This window comes from Astyanax mexicanus, chromosome 20, assembly GCF_023375975.1.
Source record: "Astyanax mexicanus isolate ESR-SI-001 chromosome 20, AstMex3_surface, whole genome shotgun sequence".
Lineage (NCBI taxonomy): Eukaryota > Metazoa > Chordata > Actinopteri > Characiformes > Acestrorhamphidae > Astyanax > Astyanax mexicanus.
The window spans coordinates 22,980,558-22,997,159 of record NC_064427.1 but is presented as its reverse complement, the minus strand read 5'-3'; the positions used below and the strand labels follow the sequence as shown (position 1 = coordinate 22,997,159).

Here is a 16,602-nt window from a genome sequence, read left to right as displayed (position 1 = left end):
ATTTGAACCTGAATTAGTAAGCCTAGAATAGCGGTTAGCCATGATGCTAACTGATTTTTGAGCTAGATTAGAAGCTGACACTTGACAACAGGTCAAGGGCAGAGTGCTGACAGGAAACCTAAATGTTCTTTTTTTGAGCCCGAGTTAGGAAGCATAAAAGTTGCGGTTAGCCACAAGGCGCTCTTCAATGCATTTCTCCTAGCTGGATTATTCACAGATAGTTAATGATGGGTTGAGGTTACACTTCATTTCACCAAATAGTTTTATGTGTCAAATATTTGGTGCATCCCTTGACGAGACCGGCTCTTTTAGCACAACAAACCAGAGTAAGGTCATGCAGCTCTCACACACACATACAGACAAACACACACACACTTTTTACATGAGGACGCAGTAACAGGATTATAAACCCATCACAGTCTGTAAATGCATCTCGTTCATGGCTTGGGAATGCAATGTGGTACTGTAGCAGGGAAACAGAAGGATGGGGAGGAAAGAATGAATGCTGGAGGAGAGGGAAGGAGGGAGCGAGGGAAGGTTACAGGAACTCTTCCCTTATCTCTGACCTGTTTTCATGCCTGTGGTTGCATAAGACCATTTCACACCTAAAACTGGATGCAGTTCTCGGGCTTCTGGGATTATTTTAGGGGGCTGTATTTGTGCGTGTCAGTTCATAAATGCTTGTCTAAAAAATATACAGTAAAAATAAAAAGAACATATAAAAAGAAAAGCAATATTTTAGAGAAAAACGCTGAGCTGGTCCTGGAATTAAAGAGTTATAGGGTTGGAACGAGCGGAAGAAAAAGAGCACACTGGTCTCCAAGTTTCTGTCACTGCGATTTCTCTTTGAGGTTCTTTCACCACATCTCAATTAGAGGCAATGAGAGCGGCTCTCCGTCTAATTATTTTCATTATATCACATTAGCTTCGGTGCTGGACTCACTTTGGCAGCATCTTTAACTGGTTCTCCCGGAGCTCCAGGATCTGCAGTTTGGTGAGCCTGTGAAGAAAAGCAGAAAAATGTAAAATGATCACTGTTTTATATATATTATTTAACATAATATAATACATATATATAACTTAATTGACTGTTTTGTTACTATATATGTTTATATTCTCTTATTATACGCCTCCAAGCTACAGAACACCTAGAGCCCAGTGTGTTAAAGACCCCATTTCATAGTTTTTTCAGGTGATTCTGTATAACGCTGCTTTAGTCTGGTGGAGGAGTGGTTGGGAACGATAAGATTTCCGCTCTTGCTATGACTATTTATACATGCAAACATATCACCTCTGATTGACTAACAGCACTGCAACACCAGCGAGGCGGACAAACAGTTAGAAATGTTTTTAAATAAAGACATTTTTACACTTTCCAGTGTCATATGTCAATTTACAACATGTATAATGATGCCCTGCTAAGTGCAGTTCAGCCACTGACCTAGTCTTAGAATCTCTGTAAAACGCAAAATCCACCAGAGATCCTATGTTAACATATAGTTACATACACACAGAGGTGGGTAGTCTAGGTCCAGAAAGTAAAAATACACCCCAGGGGTTTGTTGGCTGGATTTTTACTTTTAACTAGTGTAAACAGTATGTTCTAAACATACACCTATATATCTCTATTGTACTTCGCTGTTGGTGTTCCTCCATAGACAAATTCTAACCATTTGTTCCCTAGCTCTGAATTACTGGGCAAAGCATATAACACTGATGTGATATTTGCACAAATAACACAGGAACGAACTGCCAAGTTGTTTCTAGCACTGTTAGCTTCTATCTGCAAGACTGGCGTCACTGCCCGGCTTCAGCTCTGCCTGTGGGCGGTCGCAAGCCAAGGTGGACATTGCCATTATTACTAATTTACGAGCTTATGTAGGCACAATGCTTTTCCTGATTGATTTCTTCCTTGTTTTTCTGAATATTCTCTATTACTAGCTACTGCAGACTCCTGCAATGGAGTTTAAGGAAAAAATTCATGTGCAGCATCATATACAACTCAGAGAGACCTATAGTTTCTCACAAAGAACAAGAAAAAGTGGATTTTAGTGGAAGGAAACCTTCCACTAGCAGACGGTGCTATTTCAAATGTTAGTTCTCTACTACTCATGTTCAAATCCAATGACTGGAAGGTAGTAGAATATGTTTTCTTCATTCTACATAAATAAGGATGTAATTGAAGCTGTAAATGCTGTCAAATTACCAACTAGAAGATGAGCAGTGTGGAGTGGAGACCAGAGGCAGAGCCAGAATACTGAGTTTTCCAATAATCCCCATGTATCTGAATCTGTGTGTGTGTGTGTGTGTGAGTATGTGTGTGTATAAGTGTGTGAGAGAGAGGACTTTGACATGTAAGAGGTCTGACAGTGTGTGAGTGTGTGTGGGCGTACAGTAAAAGCAGTGATCTAATCTGAAATGAATACAAGTCTATCTCTGTATGCAGCACTGTTTATATGTTGTAATAAGAATTTTGATGAATGACCTTTCAGCGAATCGCCTGAGCTTCTGCAGGACTGCACTTCCTGCTGCTGCAGATATGATTAGAGCTCATGGAATGTGCGTTAATATCATTAGAAAAACTCAATATCTGCTCGATATCTTTCTGGTCTTGGTTTCACAGCTTGAGGAATTCAGCTTGTTGACAGGCTGGGTGCTGATACGAAACCTCTGGTAGAAGAAGACTGATGCTGTGTGAGAATTAACTGTAGACTAAAACAAGTTCAACTTGAGAACCTGAGAAGAAGCTGGTCCAAAATAATCATTGAACTGTGTAAAGTGATGTAAAGTAAATAAAATAATGTTTTTTTTTTGCCCATGTTGTTTATGACCATATTTGGGTTCCGTGTCTAAGCGGTTCAAGTAAATGGGGAATTTGAATGGGCTTTACAAAAACTGGCCTCTGTCACATTCTGTGGTGAAAAAATATGTTCAGAACCCTGTACATTTTACTCTGTGTACATTTACCTCCCAAATATCACTGAATCCTCTGAATTTCGAGATTGTTCATAAAATACGATACGAAAAATACGATAATGTATATATAATGTCTGACCTGCCAAAGCTGGCTGGCAGGAACTCAAGGAAGGCATCATTCAGGTAGAGCTGGGTCAGACTGAGGAGCTGCGTGAATCCTTCTGGGAGTCTGCAGAACACACACACAAACACACACACAGAAGAGAGCATTTATCATCATCAGGCACTTTCTCAGTTTTGTGATTCAGACAAATGATAGCAGCTATTACATCATCCTTTCTAAGCAGCTTGTCTGGAGGACTGCTCGTTCTGGCCTATCCTACCTGCACTCAGAGCACAATATTAACACAGTTAGATTATAATATCATCTAATATAAGTGGAGACGGATGTGAAAACACAATGCAGGCTGATATTAAAACAACAATTCATGAGACATAAGATCTCTCAACTAATAAGCAAACACTCTTCTATTATAATATCTCTTCTTATTTAAAGGATATTGTGCTTGCTTGTTTGTTTAATAGACACAAACTGTGTCTAGGACGTTTTAAATTCCGAGTTGGGCCACTTTATTATAAGTGGTATTGAAATTAGGCAAAGAAAAAAAGCAGTGAAAAGAAAAATATATAAAGATTTGGGGTGAAGTCTTTGTGCAAAGTAAAATAAAAGGCTCAGTGATTCTAAAAAATGGCTGGATGCAGCCACAGGAACTAAGTTTATAGGAACCAAGGATGCAAAGCAAAAAAAAGGTGGGTGTGGACAAAAAAAAAAAGCCAATGGACCCCCATAAAGTGTTTAAAAGGTTAGTTGAGAAGAAGAGGAGATATACATACTTTGAAATGGGATTCACGCTCGCTTCAACGATGGTCAGGACCTTGCAGTTCTTAATGTTCTCAGGAAACTCCTGAATGCCTGAAAAGAACAAAAAAAATAATGCACTGGAGTCACATCTGTCAAACGTCTTATTTCAGCACTGAACGCATCTTTAACTACACAACCTGCAAAAGCTCATTTATACTTTTAAAGTTCCTATTGAGAAGAACTGCCAAAAGAATAGACCTCTTCAGCAGATACCTGTGTAGATTAATATACTGGCACAAAGCCCATGCTGGTTCAACATTAATGGGTGTGGCTGCTCCAAAGTTTTTAGTTTGGTCAACTTTGGTAAAGTATTGGTAAAGTTATACAAACTCAAATACAAAGACCTGTGTTAAATATGGTTGTGCCTGAAAGCTGCTGAGGGGGTGTGGATAGTTTTAGACACATTGTATTTGTGTGTAATTGTAAATAATTGTGTGTAATTGAGAGTACACCTTACTTTTGCTACTTTTTCTTTTACAGTCACTTGTTCATCCCTCAACATGTTTGAGCAGTAAAGTGAAAGCAGCTAGTGAGGGAGTTTAAGGTGCGCGAGAGTGAACACTGCACATTTCCTCTCTCACTAACCGCAGGTCTTACACTCTAAAATTAACCTGAAGGTAACATCCTCCTCAAACGCGCACACACACACACACACACACACACACACACACACAATATATATAACTGCATGCAACAAGAAACCACAGGTAAGTCAAGCAGACACACACACACACACACACACACACACACACACACTCGCATCAGTGCTGACTGAGCATCTGTGAGCTGTCGTCAGAGAGCACATCCTGACCATGAGGAGCTTCAGACCAGTTTACTCCACACATCCTTCTGTTTACACTTCCTCACACTTTACACAGAGAGAGAGGGAGAGAGAGAGACAGGGAGAGAGAGAGACACAGAGAGAGAGAGAGAGACAGAGAGAGAGAGAGAGAGAGAGAGAGAGAGCGAGATACAGAGACAAAGAGAGACAGACAGAGACAGAGCGAGAGTGTGAGAGTGTTTATAAAGTATATGTAGATTGTTTATATTTGGTATATTTATTCGTTTTTAAACTTGCCAGATGATTGGTTGTTGGGGTTTTATTGCCACTCCAGCACAAATTTGGCTATTTGTGGCATAAACTTGGTTTTATAGGTCTAGATAGAGCACAGTTGATTCAAAGATTACAGCATGATCAGGAAAATGTAACATATGTATTCCATTTGATGTTTGAGGTTAAGATGTGATAAAAACTTTAAAATCTTCCCTGGTGGGTTTTTTCCAAAAAGGTCCTTCATGTTCTTTTATTGATAGTAAAATTGTCTTATATGATTGTGAACTTGCCAGAACTTTGGTTTTAATTATGATTATTTCTAGTTACTTCTGTTGCACTTTGTCTAGTTATTAAACACTGAATCATGAGATGAAGAGAAAAAGAAAGAGAGAGAGAGAGAAAATCTTAAGTGGAAAATTAGATTAAGAGAGAAAACAAGTGAGAGAGAGAAAAATATAACTTTTGTTAGAAAAACGAGAGAGAGTCCAAGACAGGAAGCAAGAGAGCGAGAAAGAAGAGAGAGAGAGAGATTGCTAGCTTATTGATATAACGCATATATATACACGTATATGCTTTCTTATATTTTGTTTTAAATTTGCCAGAATCTTTATTTTAATTCAGTCCTGAGTCCTGAGAGAGAAAGACAGAACGACTGACAGAGAGAGAAAACGAGATTAAGAGAGAAAACAAGTAAGAGAGAGGAACCAAAAAAAGAGAGAAAACTTTTGTCAGAAAATGAGAGTAAGAAATAGATGGCAAGACAGGAAGTGAGAGAGAGAGTATTTATAAGTATGTTTTTATATGTTCTGTTGTAAATTTGTCAGCATCTTTATTTTAGGATTAATTCTATTTACTACTGTTACGACAGAGTCCCGAGAGAGAGAGAGAGCACGCGAGAGAGAAAAGGGAGACTGAGTTAGAGAGAGAAAGGAAGAAAACTGATCGTCTGTCTCTCTCTCCATTTCCATCTACAGACAGGGTGAGAGATGGAGAAACAGAAAAAAACATGTTTTGAAACTGTGCGACACGGTCGTGCGTGAGAGCAGCTCCTGAAGCTCCTCCCTCAGCTCTCAGTTTAGCAGGTGGTCAGTACTGGGTTTAGTGTGTTAAACTGGGTCTAGAACTGGACTGGTTTGGTCTGGAGTGAGGGACTGAGGGGAGCTCTCAGTACAGGCTCAGGCCTGTTCAGCACACACAGCACTCAGAAGCCTGCAGCTCTGCATGCACACGAAAACTGCTGAAGTGTGCATCTGTGTGTGTGTGTGTGTGAGAGAGAGAGAGTAAGTGTGTGTGTGTGAGTGTTTGCATGCATTTAATCTGCACTCGTCATGGAGGAAATGAGGAACTAGTGTCAGGTTTTGCATGTCATCATTTCTGCTGCAGGTCATGCTAATACACAGCACACCACTGTAAATCTAAGTGTATTTAAAGGTCTTATAAAGATTTTAAATTAATTTTAAAATGTCTAGTTGTGATCTTTAGTATGAATGAACCTATGAGATGAACAACAGTTAGAAATGTTTTACAAGAAAAACATTTTTACACTAATAACAGTCTTTGCAACATCATGTTACTTTACTGCTAAGCGCAGTTTAGCCACTGACCTAGTTTTAGAATCTCTGTAAAACGCAAAATCCACCGGAGATCCTATGTAAATCTATAGTTACTTACACACAGAGGTGGGTAGTCCAGGTCCAGAAAGTAAAAATATACCCCGGGATTTTTTTTTACTTACAACTAGTTTAAACATAGTTCCATAGACAAATTCTAACCATTTGTTCCTTAGCTCTGAATTACTGGTTAAAGCATATAACAATTATGTGTTATTCGCACAAATAACACAGGAAAGAACTGCTATGCTGTTCCTAGTACTGTTGGCTCCTATCTGATGAGACCATGGCCTGGGCCATGAATACTAATTCCCAGGTTGACTTGGGACATTGGGCTTTTCCTGATCAACTTATTTTTCTGAATATTTTCTTTTACTAGCTACTGCAGACAACTGCAGGAGTTTGAGGAAAGGTATCATGTGCAGCATTTATATACAACTCAGAGAGACCTATTGTATTTCACAAAGAACAAGAAAAAGTGAATTTTAGCAAAAAGACACTAAAATATATACAGAGAACACAAAGTACACAGACTCAGTTTTAGTTCATGTTTGTTCCTTTGCAACAGAGGGTCCTGTTCTACAGCAGTTCTTCTCTACAGAGACTGAACAAGCAGTTTTATATGTATGTGTTAATTAGGGGTGTGCCATATTGTATTTTTTGCAATAATATTGCCAACATTTTTCAATATCGTAAAATATATTATACCCTGAAATATTTATCATACCTGGATACTACTTTTTTTTTGCAGTTTTTAGCAAAAGAAAAATTTACCCGGTTCTCACTGCATTTTTCCATGATATATCTACTGGAAACAGATTATATCTGTCCAGTATCATTTATTTTACTTTAATCCTGAAAATATTGAGATATATGGAGTAAATTATTATTATTAGCATCATGACATTCTGGATCATTGACTTCTGTCACAAATGTGATAAAATTCTTGTATTTTTTAATATCTCAGTTAGGAGTGTGCTATATCATATCGTATGCAATAATAAAATATTAATTTTAATTTTGTTGCAGTAGTGTAAATATTCTTTTTAATTCAGAGTTTTGTAATATCGTCAAAGAGTATCTGTATCGTGAAAATACCATGTAATATTGTGATATTTTAGGGCCATACCCCTAATGCGTGAGCATTAGTGTGAGTGTTAGAGTGTTAACAGCAGTGTTAGCTTTGTACACTTTGTACACTAGGTGAATAAAAGGTGAAAGCAGTGAAGAACTGTCACAGAGGACGTTTTTTACGATCTTAGGCCAAGCTGATCAACAGATAAACAGAGTAGTAATGGTAAGACCCCGAGCTTAGGAGTGAAAGAGGCGTTGTCTTCTTCTTTTTTGCATTTCTTTCCTCTTCTTTCTTTCTTTTTTTGACTTACTGTTCTTGCTGACGTCAAGCTCCCTGAGATTGATGAGGTTAGCGATGGCCGGCGGCAGTACGGTGAGGTCGTTGTCTGGCAGACTCAGCCGGTGCAGTAACTGGCAGTTAAACAGTTGCTGTGAGAGAAAGAAAGGAAGAAAGAAGGGAAGAGGGAAAGAAAACAAGAAAGTCAGATTTTTCACACTGACTGTCCTTCATAACGACTCCAAACCCAATATACAGGGGTTGGACAATGAAACTGAAACACCTGGTTGTAGATCACAATAATACATTGTCCCAAAGGAAACAGGAGAGTTGTGGTGCACATTGAATTCTGCCGTGATTTAGACACCTTCTGTTTTTCATGACTATTTACATTGTAGATTCTCGTCAAAACTATGAATGAACACATGTGGAGTTTTATGTACTTAATAAAAAATGTCCTGGCCTCCACAGTCACCGGACCTGAACCAAATCCAGATGGTTTGGGGTGAGCTGGAGCACAGAGTGAAGGAGGCAAAGGGGCAACAAGTGCTAATAAACACCTCTGGGCACTCTGGGAAGACTGTTGAAAAACCATTTCAGGTGAGCACCTCTTGAAGCTCATTGAGAAAATGATGCCAAGAGTGTGCAAAGAAGTAATCAGAGCAAAGGGTGGCTATTTTAAAGAAACTAGAATATATATATTTTTTGTTGTTATTTCACCTTTAAAAACTCCACATGTGTTCATTCATAGTTTTGATGCCTTCAGTGAGAATCTACAATGAAAATAGTCATGAAAATAAAGAAAACGCATTGAAAAAGAGAGGGTGTGTCAAAACTTTTGGCCTGTACTGTATATGCTTACATTAAGCAAAATAATAAATAAAAAATAATAAATAAATAAAGGAAGAAGTAAGAACTTAATCAAGCAAATATCACTGATTGTTGGCTTATATTTGGACACAAGAAACAAAAAACAGTTTGATTGCTGACTTTTTATGCTTATTTTGAGTTCGGATTATCTGACTGATTAAAATTGTGACAGCAAGTGACAGCAATTCTAAATAAGATGGATTAAGATAAATTATTCCTAAAATAAGCAGAAATAATCTTAGTTACACAATGCTTAGTAAGATGATAATTATTATCAGGGAAAAAAAAGATTTATTTCCTTGAAATCAGATCATTTCTTTTGCTACATTTTTTTGTTTGTTGCTAAAGTAATATTTTTTTATGCACTATAATAAATATCACTTCCTATATGCAGCTCTCCAGCCCTCCAGCCATCTCACACGTACTTTAGGCAGCTCCTCGATCTGGTTGGCGTCCAGGTAGAGCTCCTCCAGCGTCTTCTCGAAGCCGAAGATCTCTTTGGGCACCTGCTCCAGGCTGCAGTGGGAGTAATCCAGCTGTGTGACAGTCTCCTCCTCCCCCCGCAGACACCGGCACGGCACCAGCCGCACAAACAGACTCCGCTTAGAGCTCATCCTCACACACACACGCACTCATATACACACACACACATGCACACACACACTCTCACACACACACACCACCAGCACCTCAAACACTGCAAAACACAAACACAGGAAAGAGGAAGGAGAAGAAGTCATTAATACACAGCAGCTCACAGCAGAGACAGAACAATACTACTACTACTACTAATAATAATAATAATAAATTATTATTAAATAATAATCATCACAGGTATGTTTAGATCTGGTTTATCATTCAAATCAATATGATCAGAGTACCCTAATGCTAAGTACCATCTATTATTGATTCAAATCAATATTTTGTTTCTATATTGAATACAGTCTTAACACAGTTTAAATAAGACCATAGCCATTTTCATTTCTGTATATTGTGTCAGACATTATGATTTTTTAAAGCATTTACCAATAGAAATGCTCTAAAATTAGTTTTTTTACTTTTTTTAATACAATTTTGGACTTATTTCTTTTTTTATTATTTTTTATTTCTAAATCTATTAAATTAAAAACTACTCCCAACCCCCCCCCCCTCCGTCAAAGAAAACTGATTCTCATAAAAAACACATCGTCCTTAACTGTAAATTCAAATAAATCGATAAAATCGATGAATCGCCCAGCTCTACCTTTTAGTGCAGCAATATAAAAGTATCAAATAAAAACAGATGAGGTAGATGCAGCAGCTAATTTTTTCTTCAATGCATCTCCATTTTTTATCTCTTATGAGTTTAAGAACGCAAAGCGTGTCGCTAACCGCTGCGTCCGCGCGTGTCCGTCAAATAACGTAAAGCTGCGTTATTTCGCAAAACCACATTACGACTTTTTTTTTTTTGGCGAAGATCACTTTTTTTATCAGTTATATAAACCGAGTTAATGCAAAGTGACCACGCCAATACATTTCATCGTTATATATTTGCATGAATAACTGATGAAACTACTGTACAAACGATATTTATCGTCATATCGCACAGCACTAGTCTAGAGTGTGTAATGATATGACAAAGTGATAAAAAGAGTCAAAAAATGACTAATCACTAAAAACGAACAATCCAGCAGCACAGTACGTATAATATAATACAGTGTTTATCATTCAGAGAAGATCTTAACTTCCACTTCATGTACAAAAACACAATGATAATCCAGCCTCCACACAGAAAGTGCTTCAGGCTGATTACGCTCACATTACAAACAGTGACACGATTGACACGAGTGCCACAAGCCTCCGCCAGCAGATCAGTGAGAGCATTCATCTGCTCAACGTTCAGCAATAAAAACAGCATCAGTGCAGCTCCGTCACAAGAGCGCTGTCACTGCACTTACCTGAATAAAGATCCCACCTCCCCCCCTTCATCCCCCAACCCACCATCCCCATCACAACCTCCACCTCCTCCACCACAGACACCAACCACAGCCCCAGCTGTCAGTGAAGGACGGCAGAGAGCACTCCAATCTGCATTTAGATGACTGTGGAGACGGGGAGCGTGGCTAGCGCTGCTCAGGATGATGCATGAGGCCGAAGCTAATCACCATCATCAACTGTTTACGGGCTGCAGGAGCTGCTGGCCTGGCAACGGCTGCAACATTACGGCACAGAGAACTGCTTAATACAGTACGAACTGCTACAGTGAGGGGGGAGGAGCGGCAGACGGATCATATAATGGAAAAAGTGGATTTTTCACCTTTTTTAATATAAAAAAATATAAAAGAGCTGCAAACCTCATTTCCTCATTTTAAAAGGTAACATTTCCTCCTCAGTCCGTTCAGACTGTATATGAAACCTAAGCAGCAGAAAACAGCCCATTTTAAATGCATTGTGTTTGTGGAGTCATGCGTATACACTAGTTTTTATATGCTTTTAAAGTGAGATACGATACAGATCAGCCAATCAGACAAATACTTTATAAACACTGCAGCTCACATCATCACTGACCATCCTCCAATCATTCACCACTGATCTCAGATCTTCAGAAACGTGCAAATCAACTGCCCTAATGACCACCACGTACCACTGAGCTCACTGAATTTCCTTACCCTGAAAACCTTGTCCAGATTCACTACTGATGTCCAAGTTCACTACTGGGTAAATTCACTACTGATGTACAGATTCACTACTTTGCAAATTCACTACTGATATCCAAATTCACTACTTTGCAAATTCCCTACTGATGGCCAGATTCACTGCTGGGTAAATTCACTACTGATATCCAAATTCACTACTTTGCAAATTCACTACTGATGGCCAGATTCACTATTGGGCAAATTTCCTACTGATATCCAGATTCACTACTGGGCAAAATCACTGCTGGGCAAATTCACTACTGACATCCAAATTCACTACTGGCCAGATTCACTACTGATATCCAAATTCACTACTGATATCCAAATTCACTACTGACATCCAAATTCACTACTGGCCAGATTCACTACTGATATCCAAATTCACTACTGATATCCAAATTCACTACTGATATCCAAATTCACTACTGATATCCAAATTCACTACTGATATCCAAATTCACTACTGGCCAGATTCACTACTGGCCAGATTCACTACTGATATCCAAATTCACTACTGGCCAGATTCACTACTGATATCCAAATTCACTACTGATATCCAAATTCACTACTGATGGCCAGATTCACTACTGGGCAAATTCACTACTGATGAATCTGATGTCCAGTAGTGAATTTGCTCAGTAGTGAATGTGATGTCCAGTAGACATCAGAAGGCTGAAGATGGCTGTGAGTGGGTCAGTCTGAACACAGCAGTGCTTCTCTTCACTGCATCACGCCACAATCAGACTCCATCAATGACATGCTTGTGGATGAAGGATGGAGAATGTGACCTTTTCTCCCCCTCACTCGCCCGTCCTCTCAGCTGTGTGTGTGTGTGTGTGTGTGTGAGAGAGAGAGTGAGTGTGTGTGTGTGAGAGAGAGTGAGTGTGTGTGTGTGTGAACAGTTATTTGTTGGGACAGGGACTGTGCTGTGGTTATGGTGATGAATAAAGGACTCAGTGTTGGGTAGATGAATGCTGGTGATAAATGTAGGTATCTGCTGTACATACAGTACCAGTCTATACACAGCACTAACACCACTGCACCCACACTCATAACCAGGAGTCACACACAGACACACAGAGAGAAAGAGAGAGAGAAAGGGACAGGCCTTCTATGAAGGCCAGTTGATTTAGAGGACACCACTGAGCTTAAAGTGACGGTTCACTGAGAAAGACCCTAACCTTCATAGAAGTTTATAACAAACTGCACCTGTCTGGCTTCTGCATTATAACTACCAGATACAATGCAAGCAAGATGTAACTATATCAACCACTTTGAAAGATCATAGCAACACTATAGATTAGGTTGGGTATCGTTTTAACATTTTTGAAACTGATACAGGTACGGCACCATGAATAAAGAACAAAAACATCAACATAACTTTGATTACTTTTGACTATAATTTTTTTTCCTGAAGCATATTACTGGATGCAATTCAGTTTTTAAGAGTTCTTTTTAAGACATATCAGCATTAGATTGGCAAAATGAAATTATATCACTGGTGTCAATCACTTAAAAACTAAATAAATCATGATCTTTTTTTTATGGTGGAATTTCCAAGTATTATTGTGAGGGGACAGTAATAATAGTGTAGTGTGGTTCAGGTCGGCGGGCTTCATAATTTGTTTTACTGTATTATAATAGCTCAGAGTGGGGGGGGGGGGGGTGGGGGGGGGGAGAGTACGAGCGCCTGAGAGATTTCAGCACAGCGGCGGTGTGTGGACACTGTGAATGATCTGTGTTTCTTTGCACGCTCACCACTTGTGTATCAAGGCGCAGTCATGATTGATTTTAAAACTCTGTGTGTGCTCTCAGGGATTGGTGTGTTTTTGCTCATTTCATGCACACACAAAAACACACACACACACACACACACACACACACACAAATACACACACATAAAGACCTCTGTAGATTAGAGGAGAGTGAGCACACAAAGAGAGGAGGAAAGAGAGAAAAAGGCAGAGAGAGAGTTTGTGAGTGTTGGAGTTAAGAGACTGTGAAAATGCCACACTCTTGACCCTCTCTCTCACACACACACACACACACAACCATTACACTCCCACAGTCTGTGTGTGTGTGTGCTTCTCCACATCCGGAAAACTCTTCTGTGAGACGGCGGGCAGCCCCTTGGGTCAATGCCGTGGTCATGGTGATGGATGGGCTGGCAGTAAGTGCACGGCCACGGCTGCAACAAGGCAACAGCGCTGAGTGTGATTCAGCCGCACGCTGGACACGCCAATGTCCCAATACACTCACGCGCGCACACACGCACGCACAGAGAAGTACAAATCTTCTTACTGACTAATATAAAAAATTGAAGAGCAAGACACACATTTGCAGGGCAATGTGGCACCAAAACCATGACTGAAGAACCTGCCATACACCATAGCTCTCACGCACAAGCTCTCACGCACTGCTCCAGAAGTGTATCACATGCACACCGGTGTAGTGCACACTAGGGCAGCACGATATTGGAAAAAAATCACATTGTAAATCTTCTTTTTTCGGCGATATACATATCTCAGTATTAAACAATGCAGTTCCATTGACATCACCAATCCCGCTCCCACCCACACGCTGTCTCGTGTCCGGACCGATCAAGCGCCGAGTCAGCACAGAGCTCTTAAAACACGAGGAAAACAACAGTAATCAGCCCTTTAATGTAACGTTTTTTTGGGATTAAAAGCATGAATTCAGCTGTAACTGCTGGAAATATCTGCATTGCAAAACTGTGCTGGACTGAGGTGCACAGCTTTCCTGCCCTCACCCTCGTGATCCTCCTCCCCCTCGGGCTACTCAGGCAGCAGCCTGTCACTCACACAGACACAGAGACAGAGCTGTGTATCTACTTCTTGTGTCAATTATCAAAACGTTGCAACATGATGTTTGATTTAAATGCTTTAAGTGACATCACACAAGATGACGATGCATAAACGATATATCGTGCCGCCCTAGTGCACAGTCAAAGTCCTCCGATTGGTGCATGTTTACAGCGCAGTCTGTCAGAGTCCAGTAAAACAGCTCCCAGCTGAGCTGATCATCTGCTAAACACAATCACAGTTATAAAGAACGGCCCCAGTGTGCCCGTCATCCTGCCACTGCATTCCTCTGCCAACAGAGTCACAGAAATAAATCCTGCTAACGTTCCCATCAAAACCGGCCCCCGGGGGCCCGGTGCCCGGAGCCCAGCCCACACAGCCCGCCCAGGAGCCGGAGCCACAGCAGCAAATACTGTAGAAACACTGCACTGAAAAGTCCTTCACATATACAGAGCGCCGAATTTACCGGATCATTAAACACACCTACTTTCTGAGTGAACACACACACGCACAGAGACGCGCACAGAGACGCGCACATACAAATTCATAGTATAAACATTAAAGACCATCCACCAACAATCTTGGCATTTAAATTATTAATAAAACAAATAAATCATTTTTGAGAATTGATACAGCATTGCAAAACTAAGTCTCTTATTACAAAATGTTTATACTATATATTATATAGTATTTAATATAATAATACATTCTTACAATCTGAGCTGGGCAATATGGTAAAAATACTATTTTCAGTTATTTAAAGACATTTTTACGATAAACAGTATTTATCATTATGGTTTGACCCATAGACAAAATGCATTTATTGTTCATTTATTTATTTTTATTTCATGCATAGTAAGAATACAGTGAATTGTGTCAAATTTTTTACACATATCATGGAAGTAAAGAGGATTTTTCTTTTCTTCTCTTTGTAATGAGCGTGAAAAGTACAGTTGGGTCAGTACTCTTTAAGCACTGATGATTTTCTCAATTTATGATAAAGGCATATTGAATTTTCTTCACAAAATTAATCACAATATTATTATGTGTTGTCATATTGCCCACGTCTATTAATTATATTATATTTAAAAAAAAATGCAGGTGTCTGAATACAGCAGCTAAATAAAAACAGATTCAGACTCGAGTCGGGTTTGCATCAGCGCTTCTGATGATGGTGATGAAGATCAAGGCGAAAGCTGCTGGACCCTCCAGGGTTCTGGGCTGCCCGCTGGGAGCTCACTGACCCATTTCACACAGAGCAGAGCACCAGCCCTGAGAACCAATTAGACAACATTCACTTTTTAAACACCGCTCTGCTCAACCCTGCCCCAGAACCCTGCCATCGCTCCTCCCTCGCGCAGCTCTCGCAACAGGAAGCGCTCAGTCGTCTACTGAGCGTCTATTTCAGTCCATAACACTCCACTACTCTCAGCCTCCAACGCCTCGGACATCCTCCAACACACAAAAGCACAGCGGCCGGAGAACTCAAACACTTAACTACAGCCACCAGGAAATATCAGTGATGGTTTGGAGAGACATGTCATCTGCTGGTGTTATTATCAAGTTCAGAAAATCTAAGAACATTTCATGCTTTCCTCTGCTGACAACTTTTATGGAGATGTGGATTTCATTTTCCAGCAGGACTTGGCACAATGCCCACACTAGTACCAATTGTTTTTATAAAATATTCCAATTTTCTGAGACACTGATTTCCAGGTTTTCACTGGCTGTAAGCTAAAATCCTAAACAATAAAAGTAATAAATGCTTAAAATAGATCAGTCTGCGTTTAATACATTAATATAATGTATGAGTTTCACATTTTGAAATTAATTACTAAAATAACTTAATATTTAAATCTTTAAAGATGTACTCAAAAGTGTGTGTGTGTGTGCATGTGAATACAGCTCTGTGAAAAAAAAAAAACATTTAAAATGATGAGTTTCTTTGATTTTACCAAATAATTTTTTTTTAATATAATCAAGAGGAAGATGGATGATCAAACTGAACTTCTTGAATTTCTGCACCAGGAGTGAGTGGCATAAAAGTTATCCAAAAGCAGTGTGCAAGACTGGTGGAGGAGAACATGCCAAGATGCATGAAAACTGTGATTAAAGACCAGGGTTATTCCACCAGATATTGATTTCTGAACTCTTTATAACTTTATGAATATGAACTTGTTTTCTTTGCATTATTTGAGGTCTGAAAGCTCTGAATGTTTTTTTTTGTTATTTCAGCCATTTCTCATTTCTCAATAGCAAAATCAGGGAAACTGATTCAGAAACTGAGGTGGTCTCTTATTTTTTTCAGAGCTATATATATGTGTGTCTGTTGGTGTTGTATCTTCAAATCTCTGGTGCTTTAGAATGACAGCAGCAGCATCA

The 16,602-nt window shown here is 39.5% G+C and overlaps 1 protein-coding gene across 2 annotated transcripts in view; it reads right to left on the bottom strand.

Moving 5' to 3' along the window:
* erbin (erbb2 interacting protein) overlaps positions 1–16,602 on the bottom strand; it is a 142,160-nt gene that overhangs the window by 59,997 nt on the left and 65,561 nt on the right. For both annotated transcript variants that reach the window (XM_049468353.1, XM_049468354.1), the window contains exons 3-7: positions 9,149–9,420; positions 7,888–8,005; positions 3,811–3,889; positions 3,056–3,145; positions 944–1,000 (exon numbers count right to left, since the gene is read on the bottom strand). In XM_049468353.1, the coding sequence (XP_049324310.1) occupies positions 944–1,000; positions 3,056–3,145; positions 3,811–3,889; positions 7,888–8,005; positions 9,149–9,337 (533 nt within the window). In that variant the 5' untranslated portion in view covers positions 9,338–9,420. The remainder of the gene's footprint in view (positions 1–943; positions 1,001–3,055; positions 3,146–3,810; positions 3,890–7,887; positions 8,006–9,148; positions 9,421–16,602) is intronic.